At 34.3% G+C, this 20,695-nt stretch overlaps 3 protein-coding genes across 8 annotated transcripts; all 3 read left to right on the top strand.

The window, feature by feature from the left end:
* The first annotated feature begins 687 nt into the window (after positions 1–687).
* LOC114163968 (mitogen-activated protein kinase kinase kinase 5-like) lies at positions 688–6,130 on the top strand. 2 transcript variants are annotated; one of them, XM_028048388.1, is made up of 12 exons: positions 688–1,176; positions 1,266–1,396; positions 1,759–2,281; positions 2,536–2,623; positions 2,708–2,770; positions 2,855–3,018; positions 3,479–3,554; positions 3,756–3,815; positions 3,905–4,030; positions 4,618–4,839; positions 5,443–5,549; positions 5,668–6,130. In XM_028048388.1, exons 1-12 carry the CDS (start codon positions 881–883, stop codon positions 5,831–5,833), a joined length of 2,022 nt encoding a protein of 673 aa, XP_027904189.1. In that variant the 5' UTR covers positions 688–880; the 3' UTR covers positions 5,834–6,130. The 2 variants fall into 2 exon arrangements, with proteins under 2 accessions (XP_027904189.1, XP_027904188.1); XM_028048387.1 differs by having other exon boundaries at positions 690–1,176; positions 1,263–1,396.
* A 2,209-nt stretch (positions 6,131–8,339) lies between these two features.
* Positions 8,340–17,358, top strand: LOC114164059 (gamma-tubulin complex component 5-like). 5 transcript variants are annotated; one of them, XR_003599477.1, is made up of 17 exons: positions 8,341–8,623; positions 8,793–9,056; positions 9,161–9,258; positions 9,493–9,655; positions 9,749–9,859; positions 10,223–11,245; positions 11,329–11,481; positions 11,560–11,659; positions 11,802–11,896; positions 12,723–12,914; positions 13,025–13,081; positions 13,230–13,301; positions 13,456–13,554; positions 13,858–13,989; positions 15,168–15,341; positions 16,792–17,023; positions 17,120–17,247. XR_003599477.1 is itself a non-coding variant. In XM_028048535.1 (16 exons), exons 1-16 carry the CDS (start codon positions 8,507–8,509, stop codon positions 15,526–15,528), a joined length of 2,907 nt encoding a protein of 968 aa, XP_027904336.1. In that variant the 5' UTR covers positions 8,340–8,506; the 3' UTR covers positions 15,529–16,784. The 5 variants fall into 5 exon arrangements, 4 of the variants coding, with proteins under 4 accessions (XP_027904336.1, XP_027904335.1, XP_027904338.1 ...); XM_028048535.1 differs by lacking the exons at positions 16,792–17,023; positions 17,120–17,247 and adding an exon at positions 15,472–16,784 and having other exon boundaries at positions 8,340–8,623; XM_028048534.1 differs by having other exon boundaries at positions 16,792–17,358.
* Positions 17,359–19,372: 2,014 nt separating this feature from the next.
* LOC114164526 lies at positions 19,373–20,327 on the top strand. Its single transcript, XM_028049237.1, has 2 exons — positions 19,373–19,827; positions 19,951–20,327. The coding sequence occupies exons 1-2, from the start codon at positions 19,644–19,646 to the stop codon at positions 20,211–20,213; spliced, it is 447 nt and encodes a 148-aa protein (XP_027905038.1). The 5' UTR covers positions 19,373–19,643; the 3' UTR covers positions 20,214–20,327.
* Positions 20,328–20,695: the final 368 nt, after the last annotated feature.

Genomic DNA, 20,695 nt, shown 5'->3' with positions numbered 1-20,695 from the left:
ATATCAAACTTCAATGTGTTTTTGATATCGAATGAAAAACTAAGTTTTTACTCAAATGAAGTGCAATTTAACAATTGCAATTCAAAACATTTTTTTTTATAATTCTAACTCTTGATTGAATATAATGACAATAGTTTAAGAACATAAAATTAAATTACAAGACTAAAAGGAAAAAAAAAAACAAGAAAAATCAGATGAGAAAATAGAAGTTAAATTTTAACAAACTAAAACTTTCAACAAGTTGAAAAGTATTGTCAAATACGTTTCATAACAGATATGCTCATTTGAATTCATGTTTGTCACCATTAAAGGATCAAAAGATAAATACAATGAAATAACGTGAATAAAAATAAATAAAAGAAGTATAAACTACTACAACACTAAAAGGGCTAAATAAAAGAAACAAAAATGAACGTGATTACATATGTTATGAAAGAAAAAACATTTATAGGTTGATATTTGTATCTGAAATTAGAAAACGTGAACCAAGTGAGTTTGCTTTGCGGTTTCTAAGGGTCCAAATGGAGATAAGTTTTGAAAGGTGCGGTGTTTGAGTTTAGTTTAGACGTGAACGCCCAAGTCAAGAGGCAAGACACGACTCACTCGCGTTGCTCTCTTCAATTTCCTTTTATTTTGTTTAACAGAGAAAACCATTAATTTAATCCAAAGTCAGAAGTGTTGACCAAAATATTCGCCATTCAACTGAAGAGGCAATTTGAATTGGAAAATAGGGCAAGCAAAGAAGCAGCGTAGGTGTTTCCTTCCACGGGCGCTTCTTCTCGCTTCGCTTTTTTGCACACCAACTTAGCAAAACGCTAAACGCAAAAGCACCACTCTCACATGACGACCTTCTTCTTCTCCTTCTTCTTCTTCTCAAACAATGAGCAACGCCAACTGTAACAAGCCTTCTTCTCCCCAACCTACGATTAAACAACGTAGGCTCACTCGACAGGGGAGACTCCGATACCTCACTGACAAAGACGCTGCTCTGCATTCCACCACTTCTCTACCCGCTTCTCCTCTTCCCTCGTTTAAGTCCGGTTCCGCTTCTGACCATTGGTCTTCCTCTGCGGTTCCGCAACCGCTTCCGCGTCCCGACTCCCCGTTGACTCGTCGATACGATCATCATCAACTCGGATCGCCCCCTTTCGAACATCCTGGCTTCGCCTTTCGCAGGTAAACCGTCGCTGCTGTTCCCACCACTGGGTCAAACGTGTTGTGTTGGATTCTGAATCGTTTGCGATTGATTTTTTTCGTTTCAGAAGGTCGGTGGATCATGATGCTGTGAGAAGTATAAGGTCTACCAGCAATTTGGGTAGACCTTCTTTTGATCCGGCGGCTTCAAATGCCAAACACGATTTAAGAGTGAACATTCCACCTGCAAGAGTGTTGGCAGGTGAATCCTCCATTCTTCATGGATAAGACGAGAATAATTGCTACGAATTCACTCTCTGATGAAAGTTATTGACTTACTATATATAGTTGGAATTCCAACTATTTGATCTTGAACTATATAATAATTTCATCTATTAATACACTTTATATATATATTTCTATTATCGACTAAAGTTTATAAATAATTATTCAACTCTGTGTCTCATAGAGTTTTAATAAATTTTAAATATTAATTATAGAGAATGTGTTAAAAAATATGAAGCCAGCACCCTTCTCATGTATGATCGAGGAGCAACATATGTTCATGTTAAATGTAGGAGATGTTTTACTTTTTACAGTTCTCGTTTTTTGTTGTTGTGGCAGGCAATACCAGTTCATGTAAAGATCACATAGAACACTCTCAAGATAATGACTCTGAAAATGTTTCCGACTTGAGATTGCATTTTTCGGCCAAGAGTGCCCCCAACAGTATATTCTCCAGCCCTGTTACTAGTCCCCGTAGATCCAGCAATGTAGATTTCTATGATCCTTCCATCATTTTTCATCAAGATTTTAATGACATTTTGAGAGTGTCACCGGCTAAAACTGCTCAGAGTCCAGACCGGACTCCTCTGCGCAGCCCAGGGAGCCTCCTCAATCCAGAGGGATGTCAGAGTCAGCTTCATAAACATAGCTCAAGAGTGTTGCCTGACAATAATCATGTTGATGCACATCCACTGCCTCTTCCTCCTAGAGCGTCACCACCGCCAGCACAGTCATCTCCCCAGCATCAACCAAGTATCGTGCACCTCACCGTAGATAATTCGCCTTCAATGAAAGGTCAATGGCAGAAAGGAAAACTTATAGGGCGGGGATCATATGGATCTGTTTATCACGCAACCAACTTGTATGTCCTTCATCTTTACTTTGTTGCCTTCATGGGAGGTTTTAAATTGTCGTCACGTTACAGTCATGGTTTCATCTGTTATGGAAAATTGCTGATAAATGCAATGAAAGCGGCTGCAACTGCAACTGCGGTCACAGAAACCCCAAAAGCCTCGACTTTTGTATGACTGTGGCCTGTATTTTAAAACCTTGCTGTTATCTGGTTTACACTTTACCTTTCGGTAGATACTCACGTGCATTCCTGTTGCATCACAGAGAGACTGGAGCCTCGTGTGCAATGAAGGAGGTGGAAATGTTCCCCGATGATCCTAAATCTGCTGACTGCATAAAGCAACTTGAACAGGTTCTCCCCCAACGTGGTTTTTAATTATACATTTTCCAATAGGCTGGTGTTTAGACTGTTGTTCTGAATGGTCTCATGTTTCAGGAAATTAGAATTCTCCGTCAATTACACCATCCCAACATTGTGCAGTACTATGGAAGTGAAGTAGTGAGTTCATATTGGCTCTTGTTTTAACTTTTTAACTTTGTTGCTGCCTATAAAATGAAATTTGTGAAATATCTTGGTTTTCAGGATGGCGATCGACTGTACATATATATGGAGTATGTTCATCCTGGATCACTTGATAAGTTTATGCATGACCATTGTGGAGCTATGACAGAATCTGTAGTTCGCAACTTCACGAGGCATATTCTCTCTGGATTGGCATACTTGCATAGTACCAAGACCATTCACAGGTAACAACTTGGTGACAAGAACTATTTTACCTCGTTTTATTTCTCTAAATATTGTATCTCTATGTTCTATATATACCAACAACATCTGATGAACTAGTTGATTCCAGCTAAAATCGTATCTCAAACAATAAAAAAGTTCATATGGAATTTGTTCTTGATATGGTAAAAGTTTCTTTTTTTTTAAAAAAAAAAATTTGGTGTGTATACTGATGATCAACTTAATTAAGTACTTATTTAATAAAATTTTGTCACATGAGGTCATACATATAGTGATGAAACTTACTGGAATAAGCAAAAAAATTAATAAATTAACACCAAGAAACTAATTAAAGTAAGATAAAAAAAACTTATGAGGGTCTTTCATAAGTTTAGATAAGCTCGTCTTCCAGCTAGGCCCACCCTCGGTTTCTGTTTATTTAGCTAAAATTCCTGATTGCTACTGCTGTTTATGATTCTGTAGGGATATCAAAGGTGCAAACTTGTTGGTTGATGCAACGGGCATGGTTAAACTTGCGGATTTTGGGGTTTCAAAAATTGTGAGTTTTGAAATTTTGATCTTCTGTTACTTTTATTTAGGTATAGACTATTCGTGTGTATCATGTGATTATTTTCTCATTTACAAGTGTTAACGTGACACAATGAGTTTATCAGTTATCTTTGATGGCAGTAATACTTATTTTGTTTTATTAGTTTCCTTTTCTGCTGATCTAGTAATTTGAACAATCTGTTCCTTTCAGCTGACAGAGAAATCGTATGAACTTTCATTGAAGGGTAGTCCCTACTGGATGGCTCCTGAGGTAATTTATTACTTATATTATCTATGGAGATTTAGATGGGTAATGAGTAATAACATGCCACTTTTTTTTTTTGTAATTTGTTGATAAAGCTCATGAAGGCTGCCATAAAGAAAGAATCCAGTCCTGACGTTGCCATGGCCATTGATATATGGAGCTTAGGGTGCACTATCATCGAAATGCTGACAGGAAAACCTCCTTGGAGGGAATATGAAGGGGTTAGCACCTTACATGAACCGATTTTAGAGGATTGCACATGTTAATTTGTTGGTTTAATTTTCGAAGATCAATAATCCCTCTATACCCCTTATTCAAAAGAAATACTAATGCTATGCACTACAGTCTGCTTGGATTATTTTGTCCTTTTTGCAGGAGAGTTCTTTTTAGATTTTTGGAATCTTAAAATCCCAAGTTTAAATGATGTTTTCAAAATACATTCTCTGGAAACTAACGTTCACACCAACTATTTTAATCACGTTTGTCATTAAAATATTTCCATGGAGGAGGGAAAATTCGTGATACGCGTATGTGAAAGTTTTAGGCATATGAAACATTGTCTAACTCTTCGAGAGATATTTTAGGCATGCCAAAATCACCTATAGCTTTCCTAGACAAGGAAAACCTGATTCCTAAGTACCCCTTTAAATTGAACCATGTACTGTTTGTGTTGTTTTAAGTTTTAATTTATGGCTAAGCAAAGCATTTGAATATCCTGGCATCCCTGATATTCCTATTCATGGCATTAGCATACTTGTGCTTGGTTACCATGAGGATTATAGTGACCTGGTTATTTTCTGTCCACCAGCCGCAAGCCATGTTCAAGGTACTGCACAAATCCCCAAAAATACCTGAAAATTTGTCATCAGATGGACAGGATTTCCTTCAGCAGTGCTTCAGAAGGAATCCGGCAGATCGACCATCGGCAGCACTGCTTCTTACTCATGCTTTTGTACAAAATTTGCACGATCAAGATGCTCTACTTCATTCACAAGGGCAAAACTGTCCCAGAGGAGACCCTGGATCTGGAGTAAGTGCTAATTATATCCAAACTCCTTAATAATCTACCAATGTCAAAGTCCAAGGAGATCGATCATTATGAATTATAAACCAACCACTTGTTTGAGTTTATAGGGGTTGAGCTGCCTATGTGGTAGAATAGATTTTAGTATGATCTAGAATCACAGTGGTTCTACCCAATCTTTGCATAAGATGCAGTTAGATTTTTTCAATTATCGAAAAGAAAGTTAATAAAACAAATCTGTTATAAAGAGATTGACCCAGACTGGAATCATTATAGTCTCGTATCATATAATAACTATTCCGATGTAAGACGAATTTTTCACACCCATAAATAGCACACTTTTATTATGCTAGTTCAAAATTTTGTTTCTGGAAGCCGAATTCTGAACATGTTTTTGGATTTTTGTTAAAAAGGCATGTTAATGTAAAATTATCTTCAGAATTCGGTTCCTGAAAATCGAAATCTGAACTAGCACAGTAAAAACGTAAAAACATGCTATAAAACGGTATGATATTTTGGTAAAAGAAGTTGACAGTGTGCTATCAGTGTGAAGAATTCTACGTAAGACATTATTTGCTTATTACTTGCCTACTGTTTTTTTCTCTGTAGGATGATTCAAGTAGACATAGCCCCGCTCACAGTTCAAGAAGTAATAACCGTGTAGTGCCAGCCTCCATTGGCGCACGGTTTTTGCATAAAATTCAAAATTTAATAGGGTATGTTTTCGACATTATTTGCTCTTGGTATTTGACAATATGATAAATGTTAAATTTGGTAATATGCTCCCGGATACCTCATTGACATAATTCCCTTTGTTGTTTTTGTATTTGACAGTGACACTTCGAAAAAATATGACAGCGAGGAATCTAATCATTCTTCTCGTAACTCTCCCTGCTCCATGACAGAAATAAACAGTCCTCAATCTAGTGCCCTCAATTACATGGCCAATTCCAGCAACATACCCCTCACCACCGTTATGAGAATCATCAGGCACATTTGAAGCCTGTCACAGCTAAGATTTGGTCGAAAGTTACAATGACAACTATCATATAGCAGGGAATTAGAAGAACTAGGAGTTCTCAGTGATATTGAAAAACATATCAAGCTGGTTTGGTAAAAGCAATGGGAAGTTCACATTACTTTGAAGTTGCTATTATGTACATAATGACTAGAATAGGTTAGTTGAACCAATTCCCACGCGTGAAATTCGTATGTAAATTTAATTTATTAAATAATATTTGAGGAATAACTCTTTTTTTTGTTGTTTTACATTTAAGAGTGCAATTCGCTTTGAATACTTCCCAGACCTATAACATTGCTTGTACCTGTGAGTACTTTTTTATTATTATAAGTTCTTTGTTTTGCATTTTTTTAATGAAATTTTTTTATTTAATCACTGCAAATAATTTGGATAAACATCACAATTACATTTGACTGTTACAGACTAATATTATCAAAATAATTTCTACTAAACCTAAAATATTCGGGGCTTAGACTTTGGGATTAAGAGGGGGCAAGTGCCTTTTTGATTTCAGTAGTGAATTTTTATAAAAAAAATACAATAAAAAATATATTGGAATGGAAAAAATGAGTACTATTTTTGTTTTTTTATTTTTGTTTATTATATAATTGACAACCTATTAGTCAACTAAATGACTACGTATGTTGTTAGCCAGTGAAAGAAGCGTGAAACCCAAGCATTCGGCCCAAAAAGAGAGATGGAGTAAATTACATACTTTTAAAGATTTTCACAAATTATGTTAGACGCCAATTTTTGTTTTTTAAATGTGTACACAATGTGAAACCTTAGAAAATGTAGTGTAGAAGTGATAGTAGTTTAAAATTAACGAGAATCGATTATTTTAATATTAAAAGGTTTTAGTATAAATAGAATTGTTATAAAAGAGTTTCATTCTTTTAAAACACATCATCTTTCTAGAAATTACTTTTTCTAGAGTTTTCTAACTTCTCTCTAAGAATTTTGTCTCTCTGGTCATCTGATTGAAGAATCGAGATTGTAGGATTTATCCTCTCGGCGAGCTCTTCAAGTTAGACCGACTAGTCTCTCTTCACGTAAGTTGAGAGTTTTTCGTCCTCTTTTTGGTCTAATTCTATTTTTTGTCGCATGTGAGCCATCTTCCGCTTGCATGCATTATTTTAATTATCAATATGAGTTTTTGTTTTTGCTGTTTTGGTTACTTTAGATGTTCTGTATATACTTGAACTGAATTCTATAGTCCTTATTGCTATGAATTGAGATAAAAATGTTATTGTGGGTATATAAGATGATAATTGGTATGAAATGTTGTGTGAACATGCAAAGTTATAATGTTTAAGTAATTTCAAGGAGAAGTTCTGTATGGTGGTATTTTATAAGGACTTGATATTAGTTGGTATCATGACGTTCTAATAATCATTAATGCTCAAATGAAATAAAATGAGTTATGTCGTGAGGAGTAGTAGGAGGCCCTAATCACTAGACTTGATCAAGTCCTAGGCACAAAGGAAATTTACCTTGTGAGTGGTTGGGTATAACCCTTGAGGCCAAACTCTGTAGAGTTTGAGAACCACACACAGGTGCAAGCCACCGAGAGATTTGATGTCCCTTGCATGTATCCAGATAATTGAGTTTAGTGTTAATTGTATCTCTATTTATATGTATGCCTATGTGAGTTAAGTTTTCATATGAATATTTCCTTGTTTACATTAGTTTACCTTTTTTCTGTGTTTTTGTGTTGTTTGTATTTCTTTTGCGATGATCATCTATTCAGTGAAAGCAGATGTGGTTGTAGTGTCAGGGGCACCTGTGGAGGTTAAAGAGTTATCTTTTAAGTTGATAAAAGATTTCAGTGAAAACTGTTGTGAGTGAGTAGTCTGTGCTTATAATTGTATTAATATATTTTATATATTTGATATTTTGATTTGACTACTATAGTGAAACAATCTTATTTTATTAGTTTTTTTTAAGATTTTAAAATTGGAAGGTTTCACACAAAATATTTCTTTTATTTTTAAAAAATATTGTAACATATATTTTTACTTTACATATATTAATAATGTGATTGTTATAATGATAAAATGGTATAAGCGTAATTTGAGAACATTGTAATTTTAATTTATTAAAAACATAACAAGAAGATAATCTTTCTTTATAAGATCTTTTTAACTAATTTATACCTTTCAAGGAAATTAGCTAAAAATTTATTTTAAAATTATTCTTACATATTTAAAGCTAAAGTGTTAAAGTTCTTTGGAAAAAAATTAGTTTTATATTCTAAAATTCGATTTAAATCTTTTTTATTTTAAATATTTAATTAAAGATATTTAAAAAGAAAGTTAATACATTATTCAATTATGAAAAGTCTCATCAAGAAAGAAAAACAATTTTCTGAAAAGGGTTTTATGAATAGGAAAGATTCATATGGACTGAAGATTTACTCTATTGGCCCATTCATAACCCAAACCCAAACCCAATTGATACCCGTGTTCTCCCCGGCGTTAGTCACGTCCGCCATTATCATTTGAATATGTTCGGTTTCGATCTCCACCCTCTTCACTTTCCTTTCTTTCTTTCTTTCTTTCATTTTCTTCTTTTATTGTTCTTTTCTCGCTGCCCACCAATCGGAGCAAAGTGAGTGCTCATGAATGTTGGCTACTGATTCAGCAGATAAAAATGGGTGCAGAGTCGCACATTCCACGAAGCTTAATCCACAGAATCTACGCTCCGTTGGCTAACGAATTTCATTTTGCACCACCGGTCTCTTCATCCAGAACAAATGAACTCGAACTTGTATGCCTCTCTCTCTCTCTCTCTCTCTCTCTCTCTCTCTCTCTCTCCCTCCCTCCCTCTCTTAAAGTCATCCTCGATTCCACTTTTGAATTCAATTTGCATCCTCATTTAATGAATGTGGCAATTCAACTGTGTGTGTTTCTGTATCTAATTGTTAAATTGACGAAAGGTTCGAGGTGTTCTACGAATGCTGCAAGGGTTTTCTGGTCCCCTGTTCTCTTGGGATAAAAGTGCAAACAGTTTCCGTGCAAAGAGCGGTGTTTACGTCAGCCATCTCTCACAGAAAAGTCTCCACTCTCTTCTCAACCAGTTTATCCACGCAGCTACGTGTCTCCAATCCGTGGCGATTACACTCGATAAAGTTGAATCTGCAGTGCCGAAGTCTCCCCCTACTTTGAACGCGTTCGCGTCCTCTGCTTCAGCGTGCCTTCAGGTTTCTTTCTAATGCTTATAGGATATGATCTAACTTTGCACGCGCTATTCTCTCTAGAATTTTCTCTGCGCTGCTCTAAATCAGGTTTGCTTGTTGTCGCGTAGCGGTTACGGAATCTTGCCTTGAAGGAGGAAACATCCATGAGCAATGCAGATGGAATAACCACTCCAACCTTGTTAGGATTGACCAATTCCTTATCGAGGTTTTTGCTTTCTTTAAATTTTAAACTATAGCAGAGTTAGGGTTATGTTTGTATGCAGACTAGTTGGTTTCCAACTGTTCGTGTATTATTGACTTGCTAGAATTTGATTTTAGGAAAGTCAGTTTTTACATCTGGAATTTTCCCAATTTTTTTTGAAATGCATCTCTTGAACTGTAGTTTGATTTTGGTCATCGTGAGTTGTGATAGTATCTGATGGTCCTTTGCTGGATTCAGTCTTTGCTCAGGGGCTGAATTTCTATTTCAGGTAGTGCATGAGGCCATTCCTGCTGTATACTTTGAGTACGGTGTGTCTGTACCAGCAGCAGAACTCACTGTTCACGTGCTTGACTATCTTCATAAGAAGCTTGATGAAATGTGTCTGGTACAAGGTGGTGAGGTCGTGACTAATGTTTGACGCTGTACATCATGTATTTTCTAAACATTGTTCTTGGTTCAGGATGATAAACTTTAGAATCTATCCTAATCACAGGAGGAAGCTAACCAGATGGTGCTTTATATGTATGTTGGAAGCTTGTTGCCGTATATTGAGAGTCTTGATTCCTGGCTTTTTGAAGGAATTCTTGATGATCCTTTTGGTGAGGTAATGGTTATTGAAATTCTCAATTCTTCCGGGAGAAAGAAGTTCTCTCTTATGTTGTGCTAAAGAGTGTTATGGAAATAACTCATGTTACGTTGTTTATCTTTAACTTAGAAATACAATGAGTTTTCCATTGGTCCAAGAATTGCTAATGAATGTCTTTCTGTCCTCTTGCACTCTTCAAGTCATCAAGTGGTTGTGATGGATTTTCTTTGCCTGTCCCTCACTTAATCTTTATGCACAGAAAGAAAAAATCAGCCTAAAGCTCCCTCCTCATTGCACTATTGCAAGCTTTTCCAAGTATGAAATAAGTTAATCTAAACATGTACTAAAATATTGCATTGATTGTGCCATCTCCCTTTTCAGATGTTCTTTTTCACTAATAAAGCAGTCTCAGTTGATGAGGCCGAGTTCTGGGAGAGGAGTTATTTATTAAGAATACAACAGCGTGGCAAGTTAGGTTCAGAATTCTCTTCCACAAATTATGGCAATGGTTCAACCCCAGCATCAGATGACAAGGAAATGGACAGGAGGGATTCCATCTCTTTGTCTGCTACAATTAAAGGAAAAGAGTCAAGCATTAGAGACCGTCCAGCTTGTCCCTTTTTTATTACGGACTTAGCCAAATCAATAATTTCTGCTGGAAAATCTTTGCAGCTTATGCGCTATGTACCTAATCCCTCAGCGAGTTGTAGCAAAGAAAGTAATTATGAGGTTGGAAGCGCGAAATGCTTAAACTATGGTTTATATCCTGCTCAGAGAATGACTGGGCTAACCTTGCCGGAAGTTTTTTCTGTATCACTAGTCGGACTTCTTGGTCATGGTGACCATGTCTGTAAGTACTTTTGGCAAGAGAACTGGCACGATATTGTAACTGTTTCTTCGCATGCATCTTATGTAAATGAGGAAAAAATAGATAACGACAATAATGAAAGATTAATTGTTCCACCTTATTCAGAGAAGACTTGGTATAAGTTCTTGATTGATACATTATTTCAGAAAAGATCAGCTGACTTGAAGCTAAAATATGAACACATAAATAATGACGCCTCCGAGCTAAGAGGGGCTAAAGTTATTGAAGATGAAGTGCTTCTCTTGGGGTCATACATGGAAAATCCAGTTATAACAGTATGTCGAGAAAACCTCAGAAAGAATGGGAATGCCTTGAAAGCATTGAATTTATCTCGAAAATTCAGCTTGCCTTCATTAAATGATGAGAGTTTAAGAAGAGCTATATTTGGTGCAGAAAGTACTGGTTTTTCTGATAGTGAAGGAACGAACTATACTTTTGGCTTTCACTTTGGTGAATCTGAATACCTTCGCTCACAGGATGACAGAAAGCTGTTAGAAATGTTATTTCCTTTTCCCACTATTTTACCTTCATTTCAGGTATTTCTACTTGGTAGTCTGAGTGGCTTTAGTTTAGGATGCAGTACTTTGTTATATTGAGCAGATATTTGATTTGAAAACAGGATGATGTTCCTGTGTCAGAGCTCTTACCTTTCCAGAGAAACAGCAGTCTTATTTCTAGAGTTCTTCGATGGATGCAAAATGTTGACCTAAGAATTACTCCACTTCCTCTTGTTATTATGCAGTACTGTCTAACCGTCTACATTCAGAAACAGGTGGATTAAATTAAATCATTTGTCATTCAAGAGTTAAGAGTATAACAATATATAATTGCTGTATTTTTAATAGGACAGGTGGATTATATTGGAGTGAATATGCTGTCAAAGTTGATGAATGAATGGAGATTGATGGATGAGCTTGCAGTGTTGAGAGCTATATATTTGTTAGGTTCAGGTATCTGCGTATCATTTAAATTGTTCTCATACTTTTTTATATAATATATTGTTCTTGAATTTGTTTTTTATCACTTTAAGCAGGATTGGAGTGGAGTCACCTAGGTTTCTCTGTTTCCTGTTTTGATTTGTTTCTTGTGCAGGTGATTTGCTGCAACACTTTTTGACTGTAATTTTCAATAAGTTAGACAAGGGTGAAGCATGGGATGATGATTTTGAATTAAACACAACATTGCAGGTAAATTTACTTGATTTTGTTAAATTGTTACAATATTTAGAGTTCATCTAACTTGTTGCGATCTATAATAAAAGTTAGACTAGGATATTGGTTAGATTCTAATTTATTACATTAATTTATGTTTTGAATTTTTGGAATGAGTTTTCATTTAAATGCTTGATAAGTGACAAAAATTGTAAGATCTCTGGCTAATTCATTCTACAAAGAGGACCTAAGCACCCTATCTATGTGTGACTAACTTCATATGATATGGGGCTTTTTAATGACTGTATCTGTTCCTTATGCATTGGATTATTTATCTATAGATATATTACTTTTTGACATTATTTGTTATAACCATATAAACTTCCTTACATGGTATCTACTGGTTTCGGATTTATTCCAGTGCTATCATTTCTAATTCTAGACTCCAATTCTACCTACCATACATGAATTGAACCACTGTAAAAACCATTGTCATCTGTAATGGTTTTATTGTGAAGTTTTTGTATAAAGCCCATTTTGTTTTTGGTATTTTTGAGGTATATTGAATCAATAGCAAAATGGTTGGACATGAAGTTGAATCACAAAACATCAAACTAAATGCTTTGAACAAAAATGGTCAGGCTGTTAAATTATGACTTCTTCTACCTCCTATGCTGATTTGGCAAATTGGTAGTGAATAAAGGATAGAGTTCATGAGATATGGCTATTCTATATACATGCTATGATGATGGATTGTATTGTATACTCCAGCTTATTTGATAAATTAAGGAATCTTTATATGGCTTTTTTTTTCTTATATATTATTTTTTGTTCATAAGATATCTATGCTCATCAACTACAGGAATCAATCAGAAATTCTTCTGATTGTATGCTGTTAAGTGCTCCAGATTCATTGGTAGTTACGATAACCAAAAATAGTGTTGGCAATGATGAGCAAGCTAGCACAGCTGGTGCTGCTTTGAGCGCTCCTCGTCAAAGTCATGTCAATAGCTTTGGAATTAATGGCCTTGATATGCTCAAATTCACGTATAAGGTCCGTCTCAGTCAGTTGATTTTCCCTTTCTAACTGAATTCCTATTTAAGGATATGAGCTTCCTTACAAAAAAAGAAATAAAAGGTATATTGTAAATTTGGAATTGGCAGGTCCCTTGGCCCCTTGAACTCATTGCAAATACGGAGGCAGTTAAGAAGTACAACCAGGTGTCGGATTTGCTTTTGGGAGTTTTTACCATTTTTCCTTTTGGCCTTTTAATTATTTTCATCGTTCAGATTATGATTTATGTTCCTAATATCTGGTAGGTCTTTTGTACTAACGTTTTCTACTTTAATTTAAATAAATGTCTGGTAGGTAATGCGGTTCTTGTTAAAGGTCAAGCGTGCAAAATTCGTATTAGATAAAGTGCGGAGATGGATGTGGAAGGTACTTCCATACATTATTCCCCTTTTCTCATCAGTGGAGCATGTCCTCCCTCGTCTATATCATTCTTGGAATAAACTTCGCTATCTAGTTTTGTATTTTGTTAAATTCTAGACATTTACCGTAAGGTTTTTGAAATTTCATTCACCATCTGCAGGGTAGGGGATCTGCTACAAACTATAGAAAGCATCATTGGTTAGTGGAGCAGAAACTCCTTCATTTTGTGGATGCTTTTCACCAATATGTGATGGATCGGGTAAGCACATTGCACTAAGATAATTATAAAAGTAATTGCTGTGAGAAAAGATTTTCCTGCAAAACGTACTAAATGCATGGGACATTATTAATTGGCAATTATTCATTGAACACAAATAATGGTAGGGCCTGCTAGCCTACGAATAGAATGGCTAGTTGTAATTGCTTTTAATGCCTTCTAATTTCTTTTATGATAATAACACTATGTGATCTTCCCATCCAGTATACACTATTGCTTGCATGGTTCTGCATCTTGTGAAGGTAGCCTGAGCATTTTTTATCTGTCACCACAATTTCTATGCAGGTATATCACAGTGCATGGCGTGAACTATGTGAAGGTATGAGTGCAGCAAAATCTCTGGATGAAGTCATTGAAGTCCATGAGACTTACATGTTATCAATTCAACGGCAATGCTTTGTGGTTCCTGATAAGCTGGTGATTTATCATCTCTCTTAATTTGGGTGTTTTTGTTCTCTTTTCATTATGTTCTGACTAGAGTATTTATAAATAGGTATAATTACTAATTTGGTACCCAAATTTTTTGGTTAAGTTCAATTTGGTACCCATACTTTTGGTTTGTTCAATTTAGTATCCCAATTATCTAAAAAGATTCAATTTGGTCATCTCCATTAAGTTGGAGTTAACATCGTGTCCGTACAGGACACGTGTCAAGCCGTGAAATTTTATTTTATTTTTTTTTAATTTTTTTTCAAAAAAAATTATTTTTTTTTTCAAAAAATTAAAAAACTGTCACGTGTCGGTTTATCATCGTACCACGTGGCAGCTTACAATCATGACATGTGGCAGTGGTAATAGTTGTTTTCAATTTAGTACCCCAATTTAAATTTTTGGTTCAATTTAATACCCCAATTTTTTAAAAATGATCTAATCTCGTCTTTTCCAATTTGAGACCAAATTAGTAACTAAGTTTAATTATAACTTATATATACATGTTAAAATAATTGTTTTGAATTTATACATCAAATCACTACACCTAAATATTCAAATTATTTTATTTTTTTACAACTGTAAAAAAATTTCATGTGTTAAAAATTAGAAAGGTTAAAATGTAAAAAATAAAATAATTTAAGTATTTAGGTGAAATGATTTGATGTATATATTAGAAAAATTTATTTTAACATGTATATATAAGTTGTAATTAAATTTATTTACTAATTTGGTCTCAAATTGGATCATTTTAAAAAATTGGGTACTAAATTGAACCAAAAATTTAGATTGGGGTACTAAATTGAAAACAACTATTACCACTGCCATGTGTCATGATGGTAAGCTGGCACGATGATAAACTGACATGTGGTAATTTAAAAATTTTTTGAAAAAAAAAATAATTTTTTTAAAAAAATAATTTTTTTTAAAAAAATTAAAAATTCCATGGCTTGACATGTGTCCTGTATGGACACGATGTTAACTCCAACTTAACGGAGAGGACCAAATTGAATCTCTTTAGATAATTGGGTATTAAATTGAACAAACCAAAAGTTTGGGTACCAAATTGAACTTAACCAAAAAGTTGGGATATCAAATCAATAATCATATCTTATTAATATTATGGAGCGAGCTTCAATAGTCTTAGCATTCGATATTGCATTCAGGGGGCTCTTATTGCCAGCCGCATCAACAGCATCCTTGGCCTAGCTTTAGACTTTTATAACATACAGCAAACATTAAGTGGTGGTGGAGCTGTTTCTGCCATCAAAGCAAGGTGTGAGATGGAAGTGGACCGAATAGAGAAACAGTTTGATGATTGCATCGCTTTCTTACTTCGGGTATTCTTCTAAAGCACTTATTTTAACTCTGCCGTTACTGAGTGTCAGTTCTATTTGGTCGTGCTGAAAATAATTAGTTCTTTATACTATGACTAAAATATATATACCCAGCATTTTTTTACTCATGCAGGTGTTTATGCAAATATTAAAGAGAAACCGGGCACAGAAGAAGTTTATAAATCTATGATATGCGTATTGGTTTAAAAAACGTATAAAACATAATAAATATTCAATTGCAATTGTGCAAATCCAAATTGAAATCATATATTTTTTACATCGACCATGTAAATATAATTGTCATCATAAATTACTTTCTATAATTACATATAGAAATAGCACTATTAATCTCATTGCTTTTTTAAAATAGTTCTTAAGGAGGACAATTTCTCTGTTTGGTTTACAAAGAGACAATATGTCTCTATATTACACATACTTGTATGTTTCTTTGGTTTTACTGGATATAAATGCTTTAAAATATTGGACACTTCACCTACATGTATGGGTGAAATATTCAAAACTGTGGTATCTGATACGTGAAACAACTAAGAGTGTCACTCAGTTGTGTGCTTGCTAGCGAGTGTCACAACAAAGTTGCAATGATATTATACTCTACGATATGCTCTGTAACTGGCAGTCAGGAATGTTGATCCTATATTAACGATAACGATGTCCTCAAGTCAGAGGGATAATAATTTGGGCCTATAGAAGCCCAAGTTAGATGAGTTGATTAGATGCGTGAATGCAGTGATTTGAGGTAGAAAAACTTAGAACGGATATAGATATTTTCTTATTACTAAAAAAGTATTTACCGAAGAATTTGTTCTTTGAAAGAACAACATCGTATTATTTAATCTCCGTGACTGACTCCACCTACAAGGAAAAGGCTTTGGTGACTTTTTTTGTGCCCTCAAATTAACCGTGCTTGTGGAAAAGAACATTATTGAGTAATCTTGGTTGACTACCCAATCAAACATAGTTTAGTTTGGTCCTTGATTTGATATGCAACCATTTATTTTCTTGAATTGTCTCGCAACTAACCTCTCCTTACAACATAACCACAATAAAAGGAAGTGAGGAATGATTGATGTTTATGCTATTTCAATATTTCTTTAATAAAACAGTCATATTTTATTACATGGAAAGTGATTGTTCCATACATTTTTAATATAAAAAAATAGAAAGTACATCATTACGAATCAAAATGTTACATGATTGCATCATATACAGCTGAGGAATGATTATCCCAATATTTGTTTGATAGCATTTTACTCATTTACCTATCATATATTGCAAGTAAATTTTGTTTGCATTTAAGACCGCTTGGCATGCTGAGATTTGATCACTACCAGAAGAATCTGGTCGTACCTCGTACCTTTACCTTTCTTTTCCCCTCCCCCATCTTCCGGAAAAGAAAAGGTGAATGCTTTTTGACTACTTATGGATTTATCAGGTTTTATCATTCAAGTTAAATGTGGGGCACTTCCCTCATCTTGCTGATTTGGTGACCAGAATCAACTACAACTATTTCTACATGTCTGCTAATGGAAATTTGATGACTGCCTCCAGTTCTGGAAGTGTTACTTCAAGGTTGGGGAAGCCTCCTGGGTAGAACTTTTTGATCTTAAGGTGGATTATCAACTTTTATCTGAATATGAGAAAAGTTCTGCGCCTGCTTTAATGTTGTAAGTGTTTTTGGAATATCCTCCATTTGCTTGATCTTTGTGCATAGTGACGGGGGAATTGAAAGCTGCTGTAACCCGTGATGCCTGTAATTGCAGAGCCACTTGTCTGGCAAGCTGCATGAGTGTGCATAGAAAGATATAGTTTCTGTCATTGTTGTTTGTCAGCTACGTAGGATCAACTCCTACTTTTTTGTGTAAGCCTGAGCCCTCTCTCTTTTCCTCTCTCTCTTGCTTGGTTTAAATTTCTTTAGCTTATCAGATTTCGTCAAGCTTTTTCATCTTTAACAGTGTTTTAGAAGTAATAACATTTATTGTAATTATTTCTCAAACTAAAATAACCGAAACGTAAGTCTCGTCCGTAAGATGCGACACAAACGTTGAAGATTGACAACTTTCAAAGTTCTTGAATCATGATGGACACCAGGACGGTAGTGAAATGTGGATCATGACTAAATACAAGAAATGAAAGATAAGAATGTCATGAAGTTGCCAACAGTGAAAATGTTGTTGGCCATTATAATCTTCAACGCATTCATGGTGCCCTAGATAGGTCCTTCAATTCTTCCCAACGCATCCAACTCCATCATCCCAATGTCCTTCTCTAATTATCTTTTGCTCCTTAGAAGCAGCTCGCACTAAGGTCCTTTTCTAATTCTGTCTCCTGTATTTCTGCATTACACTTATTCGTTATTTATTTTTCAACTGCTTCACTAATCTCCCAATCCAACCATATTAGGTACTCAAAATGTCTGCCAATGTATCAAAAACGCCAACTTCTTCTACTGAGTCTGGCGGTACAATCACCTTCTAGTGCTGTTAATTGCGTTCGACGTAATTATGGATAAATGATTTTTATAATAATTTATTATATATAAAATCTATAGCATATAGTAATCCTTAAAAATAAATTACTTTAAAATGCATCATAATAATTTACTTATTAGTTTAAAAGTATATGCTTTTAAATAATTATGTTTTATTGGTCTGTCCAGCTTTAGGACGAGAAATATAATATATCTTAGTTCTGGAAATTGGACTCAATCCACTTAAGGAAATAAACTTTAATTTTATTCTTTCTTATTTATCATACCCTCTACCCCTTATGGGTGGATAATAACTAGTTTTAGCACTAAGAAAATAACATTGAATGTTTCTAGCTTAAGTTTATCTCTAGTTTTTGCTAGAACAATTATATACTTTATTATAAAATAAAATTTAGTCCAATTAAACAAAAATAAATTTATAATGTAATAAATAGAAACAGCACAAGTTTTTGTTTAAAAAAAAATGTTGATTAAAGTGGATCTATACAATTTCATGTTAAGTGAGGTAAAAAAGTAACCAGTTAAGTTTTTTTAGTAAAAACTAATCATTATACTACCAAATATGAGGGCCATTTTATGAAAAACGTGTCAAAATAATTGTTAATTTCTTTAAAAAAAATACATTATAAAGACCAAAATAGAAATAATAATTGTTGACACAGAAAGAATTCTCTTTATAGATAGTCATTTTAGTTTAAAAAGTCATTAAGTTTAAAAAAATAGTCCAATAGAAAAAAAAATTAAATTTAAATATATATATAAGATAAAATTAATAATGTGATTATTTTAATTTATAAATAGTTATTTAAATGATAAAATGATAAAAAAATATGAGAGGATTTTTTTTATATAATGATATAGATAAAATGGATACTTCTGCTTATAATACCATAAAAAACAAGGAAACAAACATGTTATTTTTCGTTATAGATTGCTGCTATCCAAGTCTTCTTTTCTGCATAATTTACCATCACTTTTAAAAACATACACATTTTATTCTTATATCGACAACAAATTAATATTTTTTAGAAATTAGTGATAAAAGAAAGTAGTTTAGTTACTCGTTAATACTTTGTTACATATTTAACAAGTTAATAAATATGCAAGAATTGGAAAAAATATGATTATGAATGGTGTGAAAAAATTAAAATAATATTTGTAAAATAATAATAATAAAAAAAAGTAATAAAATATCCTTGTAAGACAAAATGGAGATGTTGTTTGACTTTGAGGTTGTAACTGATCAACTGTTAACAACCCATTCGAAATAAAAGTGTCAAAAGAAAACAAAAAGTCCAAGACAGAGGGAGTGAAAAGACTGCTTTTGTAGTTTGTGCAATTTTGCCGAACTACCGATCAAAGTACACTCTTCTAGATACCCCTTCACCTCACAATGTTACCAAAATCTATTTCCACACCAGTTTCTTCTTGATGCTGATTTTTATGCTACTCTTTTTACCTAACACCAGTAATATAACACGTTTTCAGGTATGTTTTCTGAATAATTGAGATCTTTTTAACTTTAACAATCAATAAAAAAATAACAATAAGTGAGCAGAGTCAATTATGTGGTACGTGGACCTCGAATTCGAAGTATGAAAATGCAGGAGATTCCAACATTTTCAATGCCCTGTACATTCTCTGGAACAAACATTTCAAGTCACAATTGTCGAGTGCGTAACTACCAGAATTCAATTGAAATCGGAACCCAACACCGGTTGATTAAGGTGGAATGATGTTATATAAAAGCATAGGTTAGTTAGTACCACCGAATCACATCAGACACAGAGAAGAACATGGATTTCAGCAGCATTAGAATGTTGGCACAAGGTGTATTTCTCTTCCTTGTTCTTTCGACCATGGCAGAGGGGACAAAGCCCAGAACCATTTTGGTCGGAGACTCCCAAGGTTGGCGTGCAGGCACTAACTACACGCAATGGGCCATTCAAAACAGCCCCTTCCACATAAACGACACACTGGGTAAGTCAAAAATTAAAAATCCAATTTGTGTGCATTTAATTTCTCAGTTAACCATATTATTTCTGCTTTAAATATAGTTATGTTATGGATTGATTGATGAGTTGAATTTTTTGGGCGGTGAAGTGTTCAAGTATCCCCCACCAGGAAATTCGACGGTTACGCAGAGCGTGTACTTGCTCCCGAACTTGTGGAGCTACATAACGTGCGAATTCCGAGGAGCAAAGGTGTTGGGGAACGCAAGTGAAGGCGATGACGAAGGGTTTAAGGTTGCATTAAACGAGTCGAAGCCATATTACTTTGCCTCTGCAGAAGGCAACTCTTATGACTGTCTCGCTGGTCTCACCAAGTTCATCGCTGTTCCATCAACACGCTCTACCCCTTCTTAGCCCAAATTCAATAATTTCCATTTCACTTTATGTTTCTCTTTCTTCTATCATTTCACATCTCATCTTGTGTTCTGTCTTCTTTTCTTAATGAAATAAAACTGCATTTGGTAAGCATCATCTGTCTTCAGGGCTATACGTTGAAAGCCCGTGATAGTTTCCTTCGGCCCATTCTTTTTTGTTTGGTCTTACCCTCTTTTAGCAAACAACATAGGCCCAAATAAATATTCTTCTAATTCTACTTTTTCTGATGTTTAATCAACGTTTTCATGTTTATACTAAAAAATAACATTTTCAATCTTGTATAAAATAATATACTTACTTTTTATATTTTCTTTCAGAACATCGTATAAAACACAGAGGTGAAAAATAAAATATTGACCTTCGATTGTCGCACAATTCTATATATATTTATATTATTCAATTCTAGTCCTAACAATGCCACAAACACATTCTTGGCCAAGTCCATTTCACGTAAATATACA

Source organism: Vigna unguiculata, chromosome 9 (assembly GCF_004118075.2).
Source record: "Vigna unguiculata cultivar IT97K-499-35 chromosome 9, ASM411807v1, whole genome shotgun sequence".
In the NCBI taxonomy this organism is placed as follows: domain Eukaryota; kingdom Viridiplantae; phylum Streptophyta; class Magnoliopsida; order Fabales; family Fabaceae; genus Vigna; species Vigna unguiculata.
The sequence above is the reverse complement of the archived record's forward strand: the minus strand, read 5'-3'. Positions and strand labels throughout refer to the sequence as shown.